The 25410-nt window shown below is 39.7% G+C and overlaps 1 protein-coding gene across 1 annotated transcript; it reads right to left on the reverse strand.

Moving 5' to 3' along the window:
• Nucleotides 1-1442: 1442 nt before the first annotated feature.
• On the reverse strand, nt 1443-23864 carry TNS4 (tensin 4). Its single transcript, XM_088474651.1, has 13 exons — nt 23670-23864; nt 19309-19865; nt 15511-15895; nt 14813-15207; nt 14543-14629; nt 11900-12013; nt 8894-8986; nt 8704-8781; nt 6842-6910; nt 6276-6444; nt 6114-6182; nt 3666-3692; nt 1443-2839 (listed from the first exon to the last, which is right to left on the reverse strand). The coding sequence occupies exons 2-13, from the start codon at nt 19823-19825 to the stop codon at nt 2698-2700; spliced, it is 2145 nt and encodes a 714-aa protein (XP_088330777.1). The 5' UTR covers nt 19826-19865; nt 23670-23864; the 3' UTR covers nt 1443-2697.
• Nucleotides 23865-25410: the final 1546 nt, after the last annotated feature.

Raw genomic sequence — 25410 nt, forward strand, 5'->3', positions numbered from 1 at the left:
CTATCTCCTCTTATAAAGTAACTATCTTAGCTCAGCGGACAGGTAGTTGTATTTTAAGTAGGGGTGTGCACATGGGCATTGGGATAGGGGGGGCAATGGGCGGCTCATCCCCCTCCAAACACTTAAAAGAAGAAGCGGCCGTGGACGGTCAGGGGCTGTGCTTTATAGCAATAGACTGCACGGCCCCTGCACTGCATGGAGAAGGATGTGTAAAGTGCAGTCTTTAAGTTAAATTACATTACACCTCCATCTCCGTGCCCTCCAACATAAAATTGTTCCGACGCCCCTGGGTGTGCAGTAAATTATGGGGCTCAAATCCCTCTGACTAGTCTCTTTTGTCTGCAGACTTTGTGTTGTGAAGTATGCAATCGTGAGTGTAAAATGCTGAGGCAGACACAGACTTTGTGACTGGTACCTTCTTCCTTTCACAGGTCCTCCCTGTCTCCCCCGACTCAGACTCCATCAGGTTCAGTCCCTCTAAGGGTTTCCTCTCTCTGCCTCTTTACTAGCAGCCAGTCCCTCAGACACAGAGGTGAGTCTCACATTACAGGTGCATCCTCTGTGTTCCACCATTACCTCAGCCTTCTGCCCACACTCTGGCAGCCGTTTCAACATGTTTCTAGGTTCCTCTTCCTGGTGAGCACCAGCCATGTCCCTCATATGTTTCTGTTACTGCTGTGGGTTTTACCAGCGCTGGAGCCATGGCGACTACACTGTCGTGTAGAGCACCAGCCAGAAATTAGCGTCAATGAGTCGCTGGCCACAATTGAGGCACAGTGGAGTGGAGAGAGGGCCCCAGAGCTGCCCCTCCACTCTGCCTTCCACCTGACAAGGACCCCAGGGTTGCTTCTCCACTCTGGCTGCCGCCTGACTAGAACCCTAGGGCTGCCTTTAAACTATGCCTGCCATCTGACTAGGACCTCAGGGCTGCCCTTCCACTCTGCCTGCCACCTGACTAGGACCCCAGAGCTGCCCCTCCATTCTGCCTGCCGCCCAATGAGGACCCCTCCCCCACTCTGCCTTAATCAAACCATTAGCTTTAAGTTATTATTGTGGAAGATATTTTACCAATGACTAAATTAATGTTGTTGTCATCATAGAGGAAAGCTAAAAGTGTCTGTCAATTGATATATTAAATTAAATATTAAAACATTTAACTATTACTATACTCCATTTTCAATAGCACCCTGTACTATACAGGCTGTACTTTGTTCCATTGCTTTCAGTCTACCCTGTGGGATTCATTACAACACCCTGAAGCTGTATTATCTTTATTCTATATACTGATAGACACCCCACATATGAAGCAAGGTTCTGGTAACCCAGTACCTCCTGAGGTTTGCAGGTATCAACTGTCTTACCTTTATATAGACCCACTTAGAGCTACAATATAAACATTGACTCACACAAATAACATTTATTTTTGCAAGTAAACAGCGCATAAAAAATGTTTTCAGATGCTATAAAAATATAAATAGAATATAAGTCTACTAAATAATGTCCAACATGGACAAAGTGCATAAAAGGAATTAGCTGGGGTCAGTAATAATATATCTGCTTCAGATATTGTCTCAATGAATATTAAATATTGAAAACAACCATGTAAATAAGCCCTGGAGTTTTGCTCTGAAATGCCTGAAATCTACTTCTACTTTAATGGTTTAACACTGAGCTTTATGTGTTTGATGTTCTTCTGGTGGTGCACATCCTGCAACACCACTGTTACTCTAAGATGCATTACAATCCATAGCTAGAATAAGCGGGCATATATACATATTAATAGCCTAGTGGCAGTATTCCTAATTAGGCTAATAATAACAATTATAATTATATACTATATATATATATATTCATTCATTCTCTGCATATAATGATACTAATTAGTAGAGATGTGTGGTATGGTTTTCCTGAAATACGAACACACCTGAAGTTAGGGGTTCCGAGTTGAATCGAGTCCCAGTTCGGAACCACTTTGGGGTTCCGAGTCTGAGTCCCGGTTCGGTTCTATTGTCAGTTTGAACTCAGATGTAAAAACCGAACTTGGGTATTGGATTGCACGTAAACAGGTCCAAATTATATGATTTTAGCTGTATTATCAATTTTTTTTTAAATCGATTTTTATAGAATCCAAAACCATACCAAAACCAAATCCGAACCAAAACACTTGAGGGTGGTTTTGCCAAAACCAAAACTTGATGATGAATTAGAACCAAAACACGGGGGTCTGTGCATATCTCTAATAACTAGAGAAGCACATAACAGTTATACTGGAAATTAGCCTCCTAAACTGTTGTTAAGGTGACCATGTCAACCACACACAGTGCAAGCAGACATTTTGATAAAGCAACCAATATATCAATATATTTACTCTAAACTAGTGACATCATGTAGGCATGAGGCACAAAGTGGCTTGATAGACAGAATATTGGATACAGTCAACAAACCGGCTGCTTCTACTGTGTGTAGGTGACTGGTACACTTTGATATGATGAACATTTTTTGATATCACATTAAAGTTTATCCTAATCATTTGTCTGGTAAATTCCTCTGATACCACTCAAGCCAGATTAAAAGTCCAAACGTTCTCTTGATTAAGGAGTCCATGATTTTACAAAAACATATTTTCTTCTCTTACTGGAGTCACTTGTATATGATAAGTAGATAGGGTAGAAATGCCTCCAGTGGAGGAAGTAGGAATTATACCCTCTCTTGCTGCTTTATCAAGCTTGACAGGAAGCTAATTAGCAGTGAGGCAGGCTGTATGACATCATACTCTGCGAATACATGGCACACGTTGTCCGAAGGATCTGATGGGTTCTTTGCCACAAAGCCAAAAATCCTATAGTAAGAAAGAAATAAAAGTGTTACTTCTCAGGTAGAATTTGGGATAACTGACCTTATTAACACTGCAATGAAAGGCCCAGCCCATGAACAGAAGGATAGAGGGGAGGGTGGTTGGGGCGATATGTAGAGGCACAAATAGAGGGAGAAGAAGACAGGAGAGGTATAAGAGAAAAGAACACACACTTGCTTACTTGGAAGGTTCAAATGGCAAGCGAGAGGAAGGAGAAGTAGAAAAGATGTGAGAGACTTTGATTTGTATGTGCAAATAATATTTGCAGGCTATCTCCCTGGTTTCAGGGGGTACCCACAAATATTAAGAATCCCCAGTATGTAATAAGTAGATACAGCAGTTGATATCTCCAATATCTGGTCTGATCCCTCCATTTCCGACAGCAGAAACAGCCCCCATAGAGAGGAATACTAGGCTGTCGGATTTACCAAGCTCTTGCGTTAGCGGCTGTAGCCTATTGCCTACACTCCACAGAAAATACCGGGAGAGCGTTCCGTAGAAATCCTCCCTGGCAATGGCAGTGGGACGGCTTCATTCAGAGCCCCAATCCCTGTATTTGTATTTTAATACTTCTTTGCAAATTTTTAATTTCCTTTTGCCATGAATAGTGGCAAAAATAAATTATAATTATCTGGCTTTTTGGTGGTAATAAATCCACAGTTGAAGCTCAAAATCAGATAACTGATTTTTTTTGTTATAATATATTAAATTGTTTTATGTTTTACCCTACATGTACATAAAGAAACTACCATTGTCTGACTATGTGTCATACAGTAATGTTTCAACTAGTTTTGTCTGTATAATGGCTTACCTTGAAGATTTGCAATGTTTCTGCCACCTGGAAAATAACATATAAGTACATAAGAAAGATGCAGCAAAGGTTTTCTGATATTGCCGTGTAGAAGAAACACATAAATAAGCTCTGTATTATTCTACACTTTGATTTAAGATTCCACATTTTAGACCATTTTAGATTTTCTGAAAATCTCTACGCAATAGTTTAACCTCCATAGAACTAGCAATGTGAAGAGGGACATGCCCTTCATTTTTTCTAGGTAACTTAGGTAAGTAATCACAAAATTGTTTTGAACCTAAGTTACAAACAGATTTGTGTTACACACCTGCTCCACCTCTATGCGTGAGCTGCTGTACACAGTGATGAGGATCTCCAGACTATGTCAAGTCTTTAGGTGGTATAACAGCTTGTTCACATTCTTTCCCTCCAGCTATCCTTTGTTTTATGCAGCATTATGGGGTGGAAATCAGGACTACACCCTTACCTTGTCCTAGCAAGTTCTACAGATCATAACCAGCAACTGCTTACATGAACATTCTAATAATAAGTAATAGACTTGTATATAACCTTCTACCTTCTATTGCTGCATACATCCCTGATAATTGTCACTACTGGTCATTTAATAGTGTAATTATCTGTATTTTTAATATTCTACAGAACAAATACTTCTCTCTTACTCCTCTTCTCATTTCATTATTTGCTTTTTCCATTCGTTAAAGTTCATTCATTATAATAATGATAAACAAAACTCCCTCCCAGCCTTTTATGTATGATTGTTTTTAATTGTTCTTTTTTTTTGGCAGAGATGCACAATTTGTGTATTAACGAAGTAAGGTCCTGCAAGATGAGATCATCCATTAGGCCATTTATAGGCAACATCCGGTACTCCAGCTGCTGTGAAACCACATATCCCAGCATGCCCTAGCAGGAAAACTGTGATAGAGCATGCTGTGATGTGTAGTTTTATAGCAGCTGGAATGCCACGTTGCCTACCCCTATATTAGGCATACCAAATCTGCTGCCTAGGGCAACGTGAGAACTGAGTGGCTTGTGTTACTGTAACCAGTTTTTATATGTTGTTTTTTTGCCAAACAGCGACTTGACAGGGTGGCCTCAAACCAGTGTTTTGCCAAGGGCCCCACGGGGTCCCAAAACTATGCCACATTGGCATTTGTCTCCAGCTAAAATATATGGTTGAGCAACATTGATTTTTCCTTCTGCTCTATGGAATCAGGGCTATTTTACTCCAGGTAGAATAATACTTACTTTAAACTGATTTGCCAAGTTAGGTAGGTGTCTAGTTAAAAAGTTGAAATTCATTCAGTCCAAAAGTTCATTGTCTTTAAATAGCAGGTAAACAGATCACTATTAGAGACTGATTTATGCCAAAGACTGTGTATTATTGAGCTATATAATAAGTATAACCTGAAATAACTGGTGTTATTGTGTAACTAAATCTGTATGGCATACAGTCTGGAGTACATTTGTCAGGAATACTGTCTGTACAATTGTTTATTAACATTTGACATTGATACAAGGAACACGTGACCTCACAGAGAGTCACGATTGCTGCTATGTACAGAGAGTTCCCAGTGTTCGATTGGCTGTGCTTTCATACATTCAGTTGATGCAACAAAATGCAGATTGAACTGTGTGAATGTTGTTTCTCAGTTATATCACTGGCTCCTAAGCTAACTGCCCCTCACTGAATATAAGCAATAGGTGCATAGGCAAATGCAGGGGGGTTTCCATCTGCCTGGATACCCCCTCACCAGCACACACCATGACCACAATAGAAATATAATACAATGTTACTAGTGCTGCATGCTGTTTTCAGTATCACAAATGAAATCATTAGCACCAACTGTAGATCTTTTAAAATGTGTCAGCCAGTAATAAATATACCTGTGCACCAATTAGGAGATGTGGAAAACATGCACTGTTAGGGGTGCACTGCTATAGACCATCAATAGGGTTAATAATTAATACTGTATAATTATACACTATCCAGTACATAAGGAGACCGATATGTACATATATGTCCAGGGAAGTACTAAGTTCTTCTGCTGCTCCCTCAAACTCCCGGACTTGCTCCAATGCTCTGGAATGATGCCCACATCTGAAAAAAAACATTCTGCTCACACAGGATGGACCTTCTGCCGCATCTAATGGCTCACTGTGATCGCAGGTCCTATATATGCTGGAATTATGACACACAATATACTTTGTATGTAACATATTAAAGCTGGATAAGTGCTAATTATGCCCTCTTCATGGACAGGCCACACTCACTCTAAAATTAAGCATTTGGAACCCCCCTCTAGAAATCCTGCGTTTGCCACTGGGGTGCACATTTAACCATCCTGCAAGTTATTTCATTAGACAATAAATTACTTCATATAATTTCTATTTCCATGTATGTTTTCCTGCCGTACATGAAATATGTTATCAGAGACCACTTACTTTCTAAGCTCAGGATCTACACTGCAGAAGCTGAGGGACGAGACAGGATAGTAACGTCTAAAAAATACTCTGTTGAAAGACAAAAGAAGAAAGAGGTCAGTCTGGCCGATCACAATCAATGTGATTCCATCACGGAGACATGTTTGAGGAATGAATACTTACTTGCGTTGTACGTCAGTCAGAGTGACACCTTGTTCATTGGCTTTGAAGTTGACAATGGTTGGCACAGTGAGGTCGGCCCGTTCAAAAGTAGCAGTCACAGATTTCTGGATGGCATTGGATCCGGTTAGGGTCTCTGTGCTGACCGAGTTCAGATAAAAGACGTTGCATGCTGTAGAGGGATACAAAAGCCCGGTCACTTTTGTTTCCGAGGCTAGGAGTGACTTGTTGTAGAACTGTCACTGTTTTTATGGCTTTCTCATTGTGGTTTTTCATCTACAACGTGCTCACTCCTAAAGCTGTAGCCATTTATAAAATCATCTGATAATTATATGTATATTTTATGACGTTTACTTTTTCCCATTTGTCCTTATTTATTATTTATAAGTGACATGTTGAACTGCAAAATTAAATAACATTACCCAGAAATTTGCATAATTGAATATGAGTGTCATAATTGTATATTATGCCCAAGGATAATAATCTCCTTATAACATGTAATTCCTAGTAACATATGTTGACAATATATATTTTACTTTCATAGTCTACATTTGGGACCTTTAACTCACCAGCAGAAGTCTTGAGCTCCAAAACAGCATCTGGAACAGAATCAGGGCTGCTGTCACAATCAGTATAAACTGTATAGGAAAAAATATATATTTTTATTTATTAAGCTTTTTCTTCATCCTTTCAACATTAAACATTATAAAGGCCTGATTCTGAGATGGATGCAGATGTATTTACTCTTGCGTCTGTTGCAGGAGTCACCCACTTTCAGTATCTCTGCACACTGTAATACCACCAGTGTCTCTTTAAATGCCACCATTGGTGCACCATCGCTACCACCATCGTCAATTGCACCAGCCGTATGGCCGGTGCAGTTCCTCTGTTTTGCTCTGGCCTCCTATGGATGTGGCTGTGCGTCTTGAACGCAGTCACTTGCATTGACACACCCATTACACACCCATGAGATAGACAATTTTTGTATGCACTACTAGCCACCTCCCAGTCACCACCAAGGAACACCCATCACTTTTCTACCCCTTTTCCGATATCATCTGTGCCCATCGCAACAACACCATTGAGCATACCCTCTGAGTAACGCATGCGCAGTTGCAAAAAAATTGCTCAACTACGGGAGCATCGGGCATTTTATGTGACTCAGAATCAGGCCCTGAGGATCAAGGGACAAAAATTAGATACAAGATACATACTACATGCTATTTGTGAAATCTTGTAGCTAAAATATATATATTTTCCCTTTTCTGTCTCTGTGATAGCAGCTGCGGTTAGTAGGAAGTTCTATATGATAAACTTATAATAAACAAGTCTTGTTATTACATAATCATCATCAGGGGCAGAACTAGATATTCAAAGGCCCCATAGCAAAAGTTTGTAAGGGATCCTATGTACCACCCAATGGTAAAAAATTTATATAACACATGTAACTTTGACAAGGAAGATGGGCCCCCCTCAGCTCTGGGCCCCATGGCAGCTGCACCATTTACACCTATGGTAGTTACGCCCATGATCATCATACAGTATTATTGTTATAATCATCCATTAGTAAAGCCCTTCCTTTGCTTGTGTATTATATATATATTTTGTCACAGAATTTCTAGGTACCTTGTTATGTCTAAAATTATAACAGCGACTATATTACAGATGAAGAAAAGTATATTGCAGTGACCAGCTTATCATTTAACAATATGTACATTTTTTCATGAGTCAAATATCCCAATCTCTTCACAGCTAAACTAATCAGAATTCTGTCACCAGATGGCATCGGTTCTCCACTTAGTGATTTGCCATACTGTACTGTTTACTGCAATGCATTCCATTCCATTTGTATATTATGTTTTGTACTATAGCTATTTATTGTAGCATTGCACTGATTCTGTGCACTTGTGCAGAGCTGACACTGCCTAAGCTATCTGGAAAAAAGCTATCTGGATAGTCAGAAAAAATACATTGATCTGAGAATAGATCTCTTTGTTTCAGTAGCTATGAACTCACACCAAGCAACCTGACCATACAGGATGTAACTTCTATACATTTGTCTTATTTTTACTACAATTGCAGCATTAAGCTATCTGCAAATGAAAATCATGACAGATGGTGAAATGCTTTTTTTTTTGCCAGAATGTCTAAAAATTCTTAAAACTATCTGTATGTCTTGCAATTATTGTTTCATTGTTGTCATAGAGCTGTGCTTGTGGAAAGGAAAATCATATCCTGCAGTAATAAAGGGTCTACAGGATAAGAAAGAGGATTAAAAGAGAAAACAACTTGACCATTTGGTAGGAGAAGTAAGCTTAGAGAACATTATAGCCAAACGTCACTAATTATTAATAAATCAAAGAATGTATGCAGATGGATTAAAAGTAAATCAGCCAAGGTTTTGTGTCCATAAACTATCATTTATACATACCTGTATCTGGGATAAGCAGCTTGCATGGTAAAGATAATGGGGTAATAGTATGCTGATAGACCAGGGCAGATAGACTACCTGTAATAGAGTATAATGTATGATCAGAGATATACACTACATAAATGTGTATGTATGTAACAACTAGACTTAAAATATATGTATACAACAACTAGACTGCAGTCACACTCACCAAAATGCGGCTCTTCTGCAGCACCTTTTAGATGGACGCCCTTTGCAGATGATTCAATTAAGAAATGTCGTACAAGTTCATTTGTCGTGTTACCTGTGGAAACAGCAATAATTGTATTGGAATTCCACTCAATGATCTGATACCTGTATAGTATGTTATTGTTTAATCTGCATTTCATGTATGTTCATTAATTTCAGAGCACCCTCATCACCCACGTACAGCGTAGGTAGCCACTTTGTGACCGTTACTAATTTCCATGAGTATGCAGCCTATCCATTCACTAATAACAAGTGACATCAAACAGGCACTATATGCACAGAAATGCTGCCTACACTGTATGTACAGGACTGTCTCAATTTACTTAGGCTTGGAACGCTCAGATGCGTCTTTCGGCCAATAGATTTAGAGGCATATTCAATTGCCGGTGAAAAGTCCCGGACTTTTTGCCTGGTGTACTTTCCGCCTACATCGCTTGTTTGAGCTCCGGAAAAGTTTTGCGCGCGTCCCCGCTTCCCTTCCTATTTAATTGCAAAGGACGAAAAACGGGACCCGGCGAAACTTGGACAGGCGGAAAGTTCTGTCAAAAACAGGAAGAACAGCCTGAAATCCCCCTAAAGATGCACTGACATGGGGGATCACTATGGGTACCCCAGAATAGCCCCGCTGAAGGTATTTGGGGTACCAAACTGATTTAATGAGCAATTCGCAGTTTCACTGTGCTCTCAATAGGTCCGTATTAGTGTCTTTGCATAAGTGGTAAAAAATAGCATTTATAAGTTTTTTTGGGAGAAATTAAGTAGTCCCAGCAAATTTGGGGTACATGAAAATTTGGGGTAGCCTATTTTAAAGTTGTTAAAATTAAGTTTTAAAAATCATACAAAATCCACCTGCCGCAAGCACCTACAAACTTAAATACACCTGGGGCATACTTGGGAGACTCCCTGCAAGTCTATTTCGCTAGTTTTTAAGTGTGTCCCCCAACTTAGTTTTTTTATCGCCCAAAAAACGAAAGTACTTTTTTTGGGGTGTTCTGAGGTCTTTTTTTTATTTTTTATGCAGATTACCTTTGGGGGACTGTTTAAGGCTGCAGGGGGGTTCCCGCAACGTTGCACCCCAAAACCCCTAAACAGCACTTTTTTCCGCCTATCTGAATGCATTGACTTTCCGCTTAGATGAAACGTCATTGCAATTGAATTAGGCGGAAAGTCTCCAACTGGCGAAATGATGTCATCGGCGCAAACTTTCTGCTGATCACGGTTTTCAGCTGCAATTGAATAAGGCCCATAAATTGGCAATTTTAATTAATACAAAATCGGTTGTGTTTTGTATTGAATGGATTTGCACTTTTAAATCCAGTAGTCAAAACCATCAAAGATGCAGAGGCTTTGAAAAGCGCTGCATAGTAAATATCTCTCTTAATATTCTTTAGGGTTAATAAAAATACAGTACAACTAATTTTGTAAGTAAAAATAAACAAATAAACTACATTGTTCCAACTGCATACAATTTATTTAATTTATTTATAGATGAATATGCTCTCCTCATTTCACATATATAACACAATTTCTAAGTTGAACATAAAACATATATTTTATAATATTAAAGCAGACAACAAGTAAGCAAACCATCATTGTATGGATATATGTAGCATCTGAGCGGAGCAAGGAGGGTATACTGACTCTGGGTGCTATATATTGTAAGTTTGAAATAGTAAAGGGGTCTATTTACTAATCTGTGTTAGGAGATAAAGTGAACGGTGATAAGGTACCAGCCAATCAGCTCCTAATTGCCATGTCACAGGCTGTGTTTGAAAAATGGCAGTTAGGAGCTGATTGGCTGGCACCTTATCACCGTTCACTTTATCTCCTAATACAGCTTAGTAAATAGACCCCTAAATCTGTTGAACCCTCCTGGATCTTGCACCATAAGATAAGTGCTGTAACTTCATCAGAATATATAGAAAAAACTTTTCCAATTCTGAGATGTGAGTGAGGTGAGTCATTGTGAGTCAGGCACTCTGCTGCAATCTACTCTTGGCAAAGTCCTTTTTTATTATCACCATCCCAGATTCCCAGTGACTAATGTTATCTTAAAGTACCTGTAACATTCACTTCCAGTCACTTTTCTATTCATGCAAAAGACAAAAAACCCTTTGTACATAATCGAAAGTGACAAACTATAAGAAACTACACTGTTCACGTTAGGTAGAGTATGTTACTTACAAGCAAGCCAGCAGCATAGATGCAAGATGACTACAGTCATTGGGATCGATTCTATTCTGCATGAAGTGAATAGTGCCGGGAATCAGCTCCCGAAGCTATTCAATACACCGTGCTACTAAGCCCGACTAAGGATTTCTTCTCGTACCCCTCCGGGGATGCGAGCAGGAATCCGACAAAAGTCCATGCGCGAGGCTGTTTTAAGCCCTTCGCGCCTGGAAAATAGCATCGCGTCTGGAAGTTATGTCGGGGAATTCCCCTTCTCGCAGCTTAAACAGGGTGTTTAGTCGCAAGAACGGGCATTCTCCAACTAAACACTGCGCAGAATTGAATAGCTCCAGAAGCTATCTCCCGGTGCTATTTACATTGCGGGCAATTGAATCGAGCCCATTGAGAGCAACAAAGAATTAATATAGAGGCCACTTTTAATTAGGCAACTACAGTAATTACATAGAACATAAGAGCTTTGGGTACATTTACTTCTTCTATTATTCACAAAAAATAAATTCGTTAATGTAACATAAAATATATATTTGTGATAATTAATGTATACCTGTTATCTGCATACAATGGAAACAGCAGCCACCCTGTGTCTGATCACTAAGCTCAGACAGATCACATTGTATAAGACCTTCATTCTGCACCAAAGAGATCTCCGTCATGTCCACTAGCCTTGTGATGCCACTGCTGCTTCTTCAGCTACTTTTTGTAAATATTACATCATCTCACAAAATGGCTGCCACCACTGTGTGTGTGTTACTGATACAGTTTGAGACAGTATACAAACCTGTTTTTGATGGCATTCCTGGGACCTTCATGGCCAACCCAAAGGATCCACGGTAAGACGTGCTGTCTCGAATAATGAATGTTCCAGGCACTTTGTCCTTCAGGAACTCAATGGCTGTGTTTAAATTAAGAAATGCCTATTTAATTAACTCATACTGAAAATCAACATTGTTAATATTTTTATTTTATTAATTAATGCCAACAAAATGCCATCTTTTCATCAGTCTTTCCAGAAAAGTGTACACATAAACAGTTTATTTAAATATGTATTTTGTATTTAGGAGGTCTCAGAAGTTTGTGGTAAAATTTGTAATCATGGGCATTATGGGGCTAATGCATTTACTGTCTCTCCAATAATAATATAAATGCAGCATGTTACTCTTTCTCTAAACAACTCTGATCATTCCACAAATAGGGGACAAAGGAATATAGTTGTCAGTCACTGAGAGCACTTATGCCCATACCACCTGAATTCAGCATTCGAAAATTGAAACAAACTATGCACTACTCCCAAACCACCTAGGCTGTCCTCGGTGCTATGCACATGACCACAAGTCAGTTTGAACATATCTATAGCCAAATAGGCCACACAGCTTACTACATAGTTGACCATGCACAACCAACATTAACAAAAATAAAAACAAAACAAGAGACTGTTGGGAAATATGCATGTTACTATTATAATTTATTAGCACACCATCCCAAATAACTTATCTTAATTCCTAAACAAAGGAACAAATGTAAATTCAGGAGAGTCAACGAGTGTGAGTTACAGCTGGGACATTGTATTTAAATTTTATACCATGTTTGGTAATGATTATTTAAATCACAAACTTATGTGAGCAGTAAAGACATGCCCTCCTATTTAAGTTTATACTGCTTGCACCCACAGCGAGGCTTAAACTTAAGTAGTGCTGTCAATCCCATATTTTCCTTTATTGAGGGCTACAGTAATGCGAATAAATAATGTATATATAGTATATATAAAGGATAATATAAAAGTAATAGTAAAAACAGACACCCTGGTCACTCATTACTGTAGCCACTCTTTCCATTTGACAGAAGAAGGTTGGTGTCAAATCATAATGCATCATAGGTAGGATGATTCTAGACAATGATCAAGATGATACCACACCAGGATTGAATCTCTGACTGTGGGTTATTTCAGCGTACAGACTGGCTCGCTGTGTCTCGCTGATTTATGGGTGTGGTAGCACCAGTGAATTATCACAAAATATAAAAATAGCCTTTGTGGTCAGCATAGGAAACTGTCCTTTCTCCCTGCCTGCAAAATTTTGAGCATAGATTTTTTGTCATGTTTAGAATCATGTTAAGTTATTGAGGAAAGATGTATACACATTTTACACTTGTTTTGTGGTAAATTTAACATTTTCAAATATCACATCTTTGTCTAGAATTTTGTAGAAATACTGTCTATCTATTGCTATTTAATATCAGAGACTTGTGCAGGGCCGTTTCTAGGGGCGGGCGACCCGTGCAATCGCATGGGGCGCGCCGCCTCTGAAACAGCCTGTGAATTCCTGGGCGCCCGGCGGAGCAGTTACCAGCCGGAGACCCAGGTCTTAGCGGGCGGCACAGTAGAAGGCTCTCCAAGCCCTCCCAGGGACTCCTCCGCACTGTGTGATTGTCACGGCGTGTGACATCATCACACAAGCACCACCACACCACCGCAGCCAAACTGCTCAGCTCCGTGAAGGCGGCTATCCGGGATACAGTGACAGGGGCTGTGCTAGTGTGCTGTCCTCGCTCTGATCAAGTAAGACCTGCTGGCTGCTGCTAATCATGGACGGCCAGGGTGTGCAGCCTTATATTGCCCTGCAGCCTTATATTGTTTAATTTGTGATCATATATCCCACCCAATCACGTGTGTGTGTATGTAATGTGTATGTGTAATATATATATATATATATACACATATATATATATATATATATATATATATATATATAATTTGTATTTGCAAATGGATATTTTCTGACTCTCCTTGTTCCTACATTGCCATTATATTCCAAACACTTTCGCCTATCTGTGACTCTGGTGTGTGCTGTTGGTCTCAAATTCAACTATATATATATATATATATATATTACAGTCACTGTGGGCGGCAGTGTCCCGTGGGTGGGGAGATGTGTGTCCCCGCCGAATAGACGCCTGGCATCTATTCTCCCTGTCAGCAGCGCTTGGGGGCTGCCCGGCGTGTCTGTAAGTGCCAGGCACGGCCCCAAGAGTCACGAAAAAGGGACGCGTCTTATAGACACGCCCCATTTTCAATGGCCACGCCCTCTTTTCGGGCACGCGCGCCTTCGGCGTGCGCACAGAAGTACCCTCTCTAGCTCCGGCGCCGTGCCTGCCACAGTGTATTTTATGTGGACCTGGCTTATATTCTTTCGAGACCACGCTCCCTTACTGTGATACCACACCCCCTCACAATGACACCACGCCCACTCCACAATATTACTGCTTCTTGGGGGGGGGGGGGGGGGGGCGCATTTTGACTACTCTCACTGGGAGCCTCAGACCCTAGAAACTGCCCTGGACTTGTGCAGGATCCAGAGTAACTCTTAGATGTTTTTCTTTGTTGAAGCAGAAGCCATATTTTCACAAAGTGTATAGATGATTTTACCTTGTTCTCGTGTGACGTTGGCTTTAAACCAGTGCTTGGAAGTGTCCATCACAAACTTCATGCCAGACTGCCCCTCTTTTATATTACCTAAGTAAGAAAAAAAATAAAAACATATGACATTGTTATTGTACTTTTTAAATCTCTCTATAAGATGATGAATGACCTAGTAGGTCAATAACATGTATAATAATATATAATAGTGTAATGCAATAAGTAACCCAGCTTCACTAGTGCATTACCATATTAGCAATAGTATAGAGAGTCACTCACTTTCTGAGCAAGTTGGAATAGAGGATTCAGAGTAGGTTTTGCTGAAGCTGGAGGAACTTTTTCTTCTAAGTCCACCCAGGAGCTGCCTTGAAGATTTGGGGGATCTGTCTCCATTTTCCAGGCACCCATTGACCAGAAGGATGGGGATGTCCATAATAGAATTGTTGACAGATGGGGGGCAACTGTTGGCATGGCCATCTGTAGGAGTACGAGGAAACGTCTTGGACTGGTGGTTAAAACTGCCATTGTGATCAAAGTGATGTCTCGATGTGGTAGGTGACATGAAAGCAGGGCTGTGTAGATTGGAAAATGAGCCAAGTGAGCCAAATGGGCTATCTGATAATCTTGAAGGAAATTGGTGACCATCACAATCATCATACTGGAGAGACTGGGTGCTGTAAAATAGACAGGATATAAAATTTCATGGTGGAACCTAAATCATCATAAAATATGAAACATGACAATAGGACATAACTAGATGAGCAAATTGTTGTTCTTCAGCTGTTTGAGATAAATCTGACAGAATTATATGACATCCTGCCACAGAGACAAAAACAAAATGCAAAAAAAGTATTTTACAATTCCATACTTGATTAAACATAATTTAAATCTATGAAAAAGAGAACAATAGCCTTGAGAAAAGTAAGTACCGTATTTGTGAAAGTACAAATATTGGTAAAAAGTGTTGGTGCACTTGCCTTCCCAGAATGTAACTGGTGTCTGACCCAGGGCTAGTGGACATAAAGGAAACCTCGTTGTTGCAGAATGAAGGTCTTATGTCACGTGAGCTGTCTGAGCCAAGTGATGTGGATATTATGGAATTGTATTGTCTTGACCTCTGAAGTGGAATAGCAATGGCTTCATTGGTTTGGTACAAACTTGCAGCAGATGGACATTGATGACGATCTTGGTGCCCACTGACATATGATTGAGACTCACTGAAAATAAGGCTACCATTGGGCGTACAGTTCTGTGTTCCCCGAGCAATCAGGATGCCTTCAGCTTTTGGGGTGGGACATGAAGATCGTTGAATGTTCTCCTGACAAACCACTCTTGTAGAATTCACCCTGGTACATTTCATCTCTGGGAAAAGAGAAATAGTAAATTTATTTCTGAACAGTATGCAATGTTTTCCTTCCTGGATTTATGAATTACATTATATGAGTTTCATAAGGGACTAATTGATTAAAAATAATTATATTTATTGTATTAATTGAAAATAATCAAACCTCACTAACCAGACATTTTCATTCATTGTATAATTTGCACTATGCTGATGCTGATAAAAAGTAATTGGTGAGGCTTTAGGACATCATTTGCACTTCACTGTCCCACTTGCCAGAGTACTTGAACAGTTTGTTTTTGCTTTTTGTACAGAAATCACAGTTTACAGCCTGTAGCCAAATTGTTGTATCAATCCCACATGCAATGTGCAGTCATATGTCTGAGAATATGAATTTTCCTTAGTGTACTGAACATCTAAGAACATGCTGGTACCTGTAAAGAGGTGTGATCATATCTAGGCAACAAAATGCTTTTAACCAAAATAAAGACTAGACTATTAACACAACCTACTTCAAAAGGACGTTTAAGAGGCCATTTTAAAACTGAATGACTCTTGCTAGATAGCATACAGTATAATGTAGGCTCCGGGCTTAGAAAGTGTGAATCCCTACCCTGACTATAGTGTATTAGACAGCTTTATTATTTGCTAGTTATCACCCTGGAAAACTAGTAAGAGGGCCTAGACCACTCTGAGAAGGAGCCATTTGATAGCATAATTGCTGCGACCATCTAACCAGGTGCTGGCATATCGGGCGGGATGTAGTAAGTTTGCAGTGTACATGCCACCAGTCACCGCAACTTTACTAATCGCATATGTACTAACATACAGTATGCGATTAGTATCGCAAAGGACAGCTCATGCGATAAGAGCTGCCCTTTGCAAAGCAGCCAACGCTGGGTGAGGGGGTCTCCGTGGGACTCCGCCACCTCCGAGCCCTGGGAACTTCCTGCTGGTGACTTATGCAGAAGTCCCGGGCTCCTCCTCCTCCTCCTCCCTGCACCCGGAAGAAGACTACGGGGGGAAGGGGGCAGAGGACCCAGGAGGAGCACGGGCTGGCATGCAGGACACTCAGATGAGTGGGGGACAGTGCTGAACGATTGTGGGGCAGCGAGGCTTCTATAGGGTAACGCCAGGTTTTTCTGGCGTTACCTTCTGCACCGATAAAAGGGTGGCCGGGGCTTAGTACATATTGAAATGCGGTAAAAACCCTGAAAACAAGGTTTTCACCGCATTTTTCCTTTACTAACACACAGACTTAACACATTCTAAGTACTTTAGGGAGATACCTATAGAAAAGTAAGTTTATAAACACTGGCAGCTATAACAAGAAAATGTGGGGATGACAGAGGGTGGAGCACATCTTTCTTCTATGATGACGGAGGCACACACTAAGGGCAGAAATGGTGTCCATTGCTGGACCTCCCTATTCATTTGTGATTAAAGCAGCATTTTCACCAACGAAAGTTTTACTTTAAATAGAAATTTCTGTACCATTTTAAGCATGCTTATAATAATTCTTCTAACCAATAACCTACATTTCATTATCTCCTTTTCAAAATCTTTGTGGAGAAAAAACAAGTATGGCTGCCAAATACAGGCTGGCTATCAGTAGGTCATGTGAGAGCAGTGGTGGTGGCGGCAAGAATGTCACAGTTAAAACAGAGCTCAGAGGGGCATTCCATAGAGTCTCTGTCCCCTATATCATATGCGGTGTTACTGTGTTTGCCAGGGTAGTCACCTAACTCTGTGGAAGATCTGTTGAATCAATTATTAAAAGCAGCTCGAAGAAAGAAAGAAAAGGTAATTACTAGGGATGTTCAGGCTCGGATAGGTTCGAGTTTGCACGCTGAGTTCGGATTTTTCCCTCCAAAAAAACGGAACTCAGAAAGAGGCAAAACGTCATCTTGCATGGACAAACATCATCATTCCTGGACAAAATGATGTTTGTCCATGCAAGATGACGTTTTGCCTCGTTCTGAGTTCCGTTTTTTTGGAGGGAAAAATCCGAACTCAGCATGCAAACTCGAACCTATCCGAGCCTGCACATCCCTAGTAATTACAAAGCTGTTTTTATAGCCTGCCACAATGATTTATGTTAAAAAGAACACATCCCTTGCTTAAAGTGCCTTCAATATAGAATGCAAAACAGCAATATATATTTAGTTATGAGAGCCTCAATTTATATTTTATTGCATGGAAAATTTTGGATTTTTAGCTTACATGGCTCGATTTCTACATAGACATTGATGAATTTTTTTTCAGAAAGCCATACAATTCAGTTTGTAATGTTTTTATTGCATAACTTCCAAAGCTGGCACAGTTTTATCTAAACACTTTCAAGTACGCAGCCCCATGACACTAATCTCACACTGTCTTATTGTATATGCTTCCTGTGACATCATGGACCACTCCTGCTCCTGCGAGCATGAACATGAATCAAATATGACGGTTCTCTTGTGGAACTTACCGTAAGACAAATATTTCTTAGTTAATAGCTTAAGCTGCCTCACTGGGCCGGTCTGATTTCATCAGAAAATGCAAGCCTTCCAGGCATCACATTTCATGATGAACAGAAACATAACAAGTCAGTACTGTGTTTTAGTTCACTTTATCTGCCAGGCCCTCAGGTGGCTGTATAATTTGTTTGTTGAGTCTGGCTGTAGTTATACAACATGTAACATTACCATAGCCACAGGACCCTGTATAATTCTGTGGTGGCATCTCACTGGAGGTTGGAGAACACACCTACATTTGGCAGAAATGCTCATTTTATTTTGTGCTCTTGTTTCTGAAAAAATGCATATATTTTCCCAAAGGTTTTGGGCCATCTGAGATGGGATTCCAACATCTTTGTGCGTCTTACCTGTGATCGTTATAAGAGTATAATCAGTGTATGCAAATATTTACAGGAACTCTCCTATTTTCCACATTAAATGTACTTGACCACTTAAGATAAATTAAGTGTCCACTAAACAATATTTATATGAAAAACTCTGTCCGTCTCTCTCTCTCTATCTCACTCCTTTCCTTGGGCCACAGATATTTAATTAAACCAAAGTCCGAGGTGCAATATGTATAATGAAATCAACTGAGCCATTAATATGAGAGAAAAAACATGGTGATATCTATCTGTTAAATAAGGACCAGGTGATACAGATGAATATTACAGGATATACAATATACCTGAATCCAAGGTCATAGAAAGCACTGCATGTTGTTAAAGTTGAAAAAAAATCAAACAATTCATACCAGGCTAAAAAGAAAGGGTATGGGAAAAAGAGGCACCTGCTCAATAAAATATTATGTACTATAAATTTGTAGAAAATCAATAATGCAAACAATCTAAGTAACTTACATTCTGAGAATTAGCTTAAGAAACAGAGATTAAGTATAGTACTTATTTATTTACTTTATTTTGTGCTTCACTTACCTGGAGGACTTGTGGTCTTCACAGTCCCTTGCTTACATGGCTCACTGCTTTTTGCCGTTATCTCAGAGTTAAGAGGCAAAGGTTGGAAAGTTGGATCCAGCTGCAAGATGAGCTGGTTCAGGTTTTCTATGGATATGTCCAGTGATGGAGATAAAGGATCTCCTCCAATGCAAGCCCCAGGTACTGATCCATTCATTATATTGTGCGGATTACCACCAACATTCTCTGGCAAAGGCTGGTGAGTATTCATAGGGTTGTGAGGCTCTACACACTTGTATAATGAACTGGAGTTTGGGTGTTTTTGACCACTGTAAAGAGCTGTATCAGCCAAACTATTGCCACATATTTGTGATGTCATATGTCCCACACATCTGTCTGAAGTGAAGTAAGAGCATTTGGTAGTCATTGGGATGCCTCTTGGCTGAATGACTTGTCTGAAACCTCCTCCTTCCTCTTTGGGTGCCATACAAACTGACTGTCCCACGCGTAACACATGGTTGGGTATTACATGGGACATAGTGGGTTTTTATTAATTTGTTAACTTGGAAAGAAGAGTCCTAAAAGGAAAGAGTGAAAAATAGTTTAGGCAAATGTGTACTGTAAGAGGAGATAACTCTCTAAGGTCAATTAGAGACCAAGGCACAGACCAGCAAACCCAGTTCTGTATACATTTATAATTATACAAGATGACTATTCATTGCATCATTGCTCATTAAACCAAGATCCATTACACCAGGGGAAAATTAAGATTTCAAGGAGAGGGATTCAAATCATATAGGGGCTGGTTCAGACTTGCACTCGAGTTGGCTGCAATTGTATTCACACTGCAGAGTTTCACGCATCTATAGTTGCGGCTGCACTGCCCCTCTCCACCCACTTGTGGAACTAGTCTTCATCACTATCCGCACACATTTCCATTATCCCTATCCCTGGTGCAAAAGATCTGCCCGAAATCAGATGCAGCTCTGCGTACGTTCAACTCAGCATAGCCCACAACTCTTCCTAAATGACACCACCCTCAGAACACTACAGCATGAGTGATCCCTGTGTACAAGACTTTACCATTTGTACAAGACTATACCATCTACATTTATCTCAGCAAACTCTGAGACACAATTTAAATAATTTGACTGTATCAATTCTAAGCAACAGCGGCATCACTATTTTCATTCGACTGTTTTTATTGCCGCATATTACCATCCACTTATAGTTGCTACATATGTTGGTTCTTAATGCAATGTTTCTACATCTATTTTAATTGATTTATTTATACCTGGTGATCTGCTATACTATGTGAGCTATACCATATAAGTATCTTATTTGAAGATTTTATTATCTCTTTTGTACTTCAACGGGTGACTCAATACATGCTACCCTCTTGTTTCATTGTTAGACATTGTTTCTACGTGCCTACATCTCATATTCCAAATGTCGGTTCCTAGATATATTGAATTTTCACATTATCCACTTTTAGATTCTTTCGATTTTATTATTAATAATATTTTTATATTTTGCTTATTGCAACATTAAATATGAACATATTTTTTATTTACTATCAATTATTATGTGTGCTTATTTTACATATCATTAGCGCTCCCACATTTACCATTTTCCTTAGTCTCTTCAACCTTTTTTTGGGGCCTGCCTATCCCCTCAGTGGTGAGCTGCATACTTGTTTGTACTCTCTCAGTTCTTCCTGGAGCGCCCAATTTTTTGTTTGTCTAGTGCGGTTAATTGCAAGAGCCATCCGTAAAATGGAGTTTCACAGATACCCTATTGATACAGAGAAAACTCAAGGGTAAATATAGGTGTTTTGGAATAAATTTATGGCCTATGTACCATTGTGGCTTTCTTGGAAAAAAAATAAAATTTTTCAGATACTGTATTAGGTACACTGCCATCATTAATCACTAGAGAGAGTTGCTATGCTTACATCATTGAGCTCCCAACTCCCCACATGTATAAAATGTAAACTTTTGAATTAAGTAAGAATGATGTCTACACAATACTTGCTGACTTTGGCAACAGAAGGTCCAAGGAGTGGAGGTGGCAGGTGGGTGAGTGGGATCAGGGCCATAAGTAGGGTAGTGCGGCAGGTACCACCTCAAGGAATGCAGGATGCCCTGGGGTGGAACTGGCCACCACCACAATCTCTATTTGTCAGGTGCCCACTTGTCACTTGCGGTGCACCCAGCTTCTTCTATGCAGTCTGGAGCTCCGCCTCCCAGACAGATCTCTGGCCCAATGGCAGCAGCTGGGTAGTGGGGCAGAAGCCAATAGTGATGGGGGAGGGCAGGGCAAGGGCTGACTGGAGAAGTGGGAGCAGGACAGAAGAGGAGGACACTATCGGCTTCACAGCGCAGGTAACTGTCTCTCCATGCCAGCATGTCCCCCCTCTCGAACAGCAGTACCTTCAATATCACACCCAACCACCCACCGAACAGCAGCACATATAGTATTCCCATCCCCCACCCTGCGATCACCCCCCGATCCCTGAAGAGCAGAACCTTTAGTATTTTCATGTGTGCGCCTCTTTCTCACGATCGCAGAGTTAAGATCTTTAAATAAGCACTGCATGTTTTCATTTAAAAATAATAGGAGCCCCACTCATATTATGGGAGCCCACTCATATTATGGGAGCCACAATCATATTATGGGAGCCACAATCATATTATGGGAGCCACAATCATATTATGGGAGCCACAATCATATTATGGGAGCCACAATCATATTATGAGAGCCACACTCATTATGAGAGCCACACTCATTATGAGAGCCACACTCATTATGAGAGCCACACTCATTATGAGAGCCACACTCATTATGAGAGCCACACTCATTATGAGAGCCACACTCATTATGAGAGCCACACTCATTATGAGAGCCACACTCATTATGAGAGCCACACTCATTATGAGAGCCACACTCATAATTTGGCAGCCCCACTTAAATTATGGAGCCCCACTCATATTACCATATTCAGCAAGGTGTCCCCCTACACTTCCTTTCACAGAGGTGTGGCCAGAGGTGCCAGCCAGCAGCAAAGTGCCCTGAGAAATTATATTAAAGTGATTTCAACCACAGAAGTTCTTGCTTTACATATTCCTGCGATACCAACTGCTTTTGGATTTTTTTTTTATGTTTTGTACTTATTTTTACCAAATACACACAAAACAAAACAAAATACAAACACAAAGCAAACAAAATACCAAATGAGGCCATAAAATGATTGCAAAGAACGATTATTTCTAACAGTCAAAACAATTAGCATGAGTTCAAGAATGACATATAACATGAAGCTCCCCTACGTATTTTACTGTTTATGGTTTTGGAGACAGGTAGAGTGGTAAAACATATGTTATGTATATTATTCAAATACAGGACACAGACATAAGATACTCCTTTGGCTTTGAAGTTTTTGGTCATTTGTTTAGAATGTCTTGATTGTCTTCTATTATCAGGTTTAGTGCTATGACACAAACTACCTTGAGATGCACTTAGTGGAGCTACCATGTGTATTTACACAAGCAGCATGGTCCTGAAACATATACCAATTAGTTCCCATGTACACTGTAATGTATGTCTATATAGTAATAACAGTAAAAAATAATGGTGAATTATTTTTTCTAAGAGATGCTGGGGCCATCTATAGGATCACATAAAGCTCTCCAGATCAGTTATGCCTCTCTCTTTTTGTTATCTTTCATTTCATTATTGATGTGATGTATTGTATCTTTGTAACAGATCAGTCATCAACTGACTGAATACTGTTTTCTTCAACTACAACCTGATAATATGATTTGGGGGTTCACAGCAAAGGTGATATATAGCTCCCTAGTAACGGTAAGACAGGACATCTTGCAAGGCCCCCGAAAAATATCTTGACTGCTGCTTATTATATAGTATAAATACTTTTTAACCTTCCAATCGAAGACTTATCTTTCTAAAGCCACATTATCATCCACAGATACATAAATCAATGTAAGTTAAACAACACAAAACTTTAGGAATAAAAGATGTCCACTGTTTATTTTATTTATATTTTCGTAAGAAGGACTATGACAAGCAGGTACATATCAGTATCATTACAGCTGCAAGTATGATAATACATGGAATTGTTACTTAGCGGAAAAGGTTCATGAACTAGAAAACAAATTCAAGAATGATTTACATTTTCGCTGTTACCTAATAATAATAATAATACATTTTATTTACATAACTTATTTCTACAAAAGGACTCAAGGTGCTTTACAGAAATATTAATAGTATTTTTGTATAGCTGCAAATTAAGCAAATTTAAAAAGTGCACGTAAATGACATTAACCATTAATACTGTGATATAGAAAAAGAACATACTGTACCTCCTTTGTATTGTGCTTGTTAATCAGGAGCTGCCTTTAGCTTAGCTGGGAAACTGTGTCTTGCATGTTGGTTATATCTACATGTATATATAGACAGAACAGATACACCCTTAATGTAACTCTTGCACTGCTGAGAACACAAGAGGCGAGATCAGCACTTCTGTGTGACAGCCTGGCTGGAAAGATTAGTGTTAATTTGGCTTCCCACACAGAGTGCGTGTTCCCTGTGCTTTTAGGCGAGAAGACACACACTAGTTACGCCCCTCTGATGACGGGGAAGGGAGAGTAAAGGTGTGTAACAACTCTATTTGATGCTTACGTCAGATTCATCTGTAGTGGAGATGACCAAAACAGCAAACATGGAAACCAAACATTATATATCATATTTTATTAGTCTTAAGTGCTTTATGGCATATGTAAGTTAGGGTACTAAACTTGGTTTAATTAGATTTGTATCAGAAATTTATAGGTGATGGAAATCCATCTTTTATAACAGATATCAAGGGTTCCTCTTTGGTGATCTAGGGGCATATGTATCAAAGCTTGATGTGAGATAAAATTGTGAAATATATATCACCAACCAATCAGCTCCAAACTATCATTTCTTAAATACAAAATGTAAGTTAGAAGCTGATTGGTTGGTGATATATAGTTCACAATTTTATCTCGCATCAAGCTTTGATACATATGCCCCTTAAAATGCTGATTCTATTATGTGTGAAATTCAGACATTATCGTAATGTTATGTTCTGTAGTGTATGGCTGTCAGTAGTAGTCACATGTACTATTGTCTAGCACATTAGTGTGATTGTGTTATATGCAGATTTGAAATGACTGTTGTAAATATAAAGGTGCTAGAAGTTACTGCGTTATAGGAATTTTTTTTACATGTCTTTAAACTTAGAATTGATTTCTAATATCCTTCTGATTTCTAATAGGTAGTAAATGTTTTTCTGGACTTTTAGTACTGGAGCAATATATTACAGCAGAAATGCAGGCTATAGCATATATATCTAGACCTTTATGAGAATGGCAGGGTCATAACAACAACCCCTGCATCTGGCTAGCAGGGTGCCTGGAACGGCACGCTGCAGCCAATGTCACTGCTGCAGCACCGCAGGATATGCACTAGCAGATATGCACTGCCGGATATGCCCTGCCGGATATGCCCTGCCGGATATGCACTAGCAGATATGCCCTGCCGGATATGCACTAGCAGATATGCCTTTTCAACACCCAGGTGCATCCTGTGCTGCTTTTCTTCCCATCCTGTGCTGCTTTTCTGGCGACCCCGTCCCCTCAGCATGACGTCATGATGTCATACGGTTGGGGACCTTGGATTGCATAGGGGGCACCGTAAAGCCCGGTTACAGTGCTAAAGAATGGCGATGTAGTCCAATTTATCATGCTCGATAAAGCATAGCTTTTCAACGTTTGGTCCCAATAGCTATCTCCATCTATAGATGGTGTTAGCCATTGTAGCCTATAGTGAAAATAAGGAAAAAATTGGCGCAATCTGCCTACAGTTTAAATACGTAAAAATAGCTGAATTGGTGAGAGATATAGTATCAATCGATATAAACGACAGATAAAATATAATCAAATATGTATAGTGAAATACATTAAAAAGTGCAGTGGCAGATGATGGTACAAATGCTTTTAATATTAAATCAACATAAAAATGGTACAAGTCTCATGATGCTATGATCATGAGGAAGTTCATGAGTTAACTGTATGTAAA

Source organism: Taudactylus pleione, unplaced genomic scaffold (genome assembly GCF_031769625.1).
Source record: "Taudactylus pleione unplaced genomic scaffold, aTauple2 ptg000155l, whole genome shotgun sequence".
Lineage (NCBI taxonomy): Eukaryota > Metazoa > Chordata > Amphibia > Anura > Myobatrachidae > Taudactylus > Taudactylus pleione.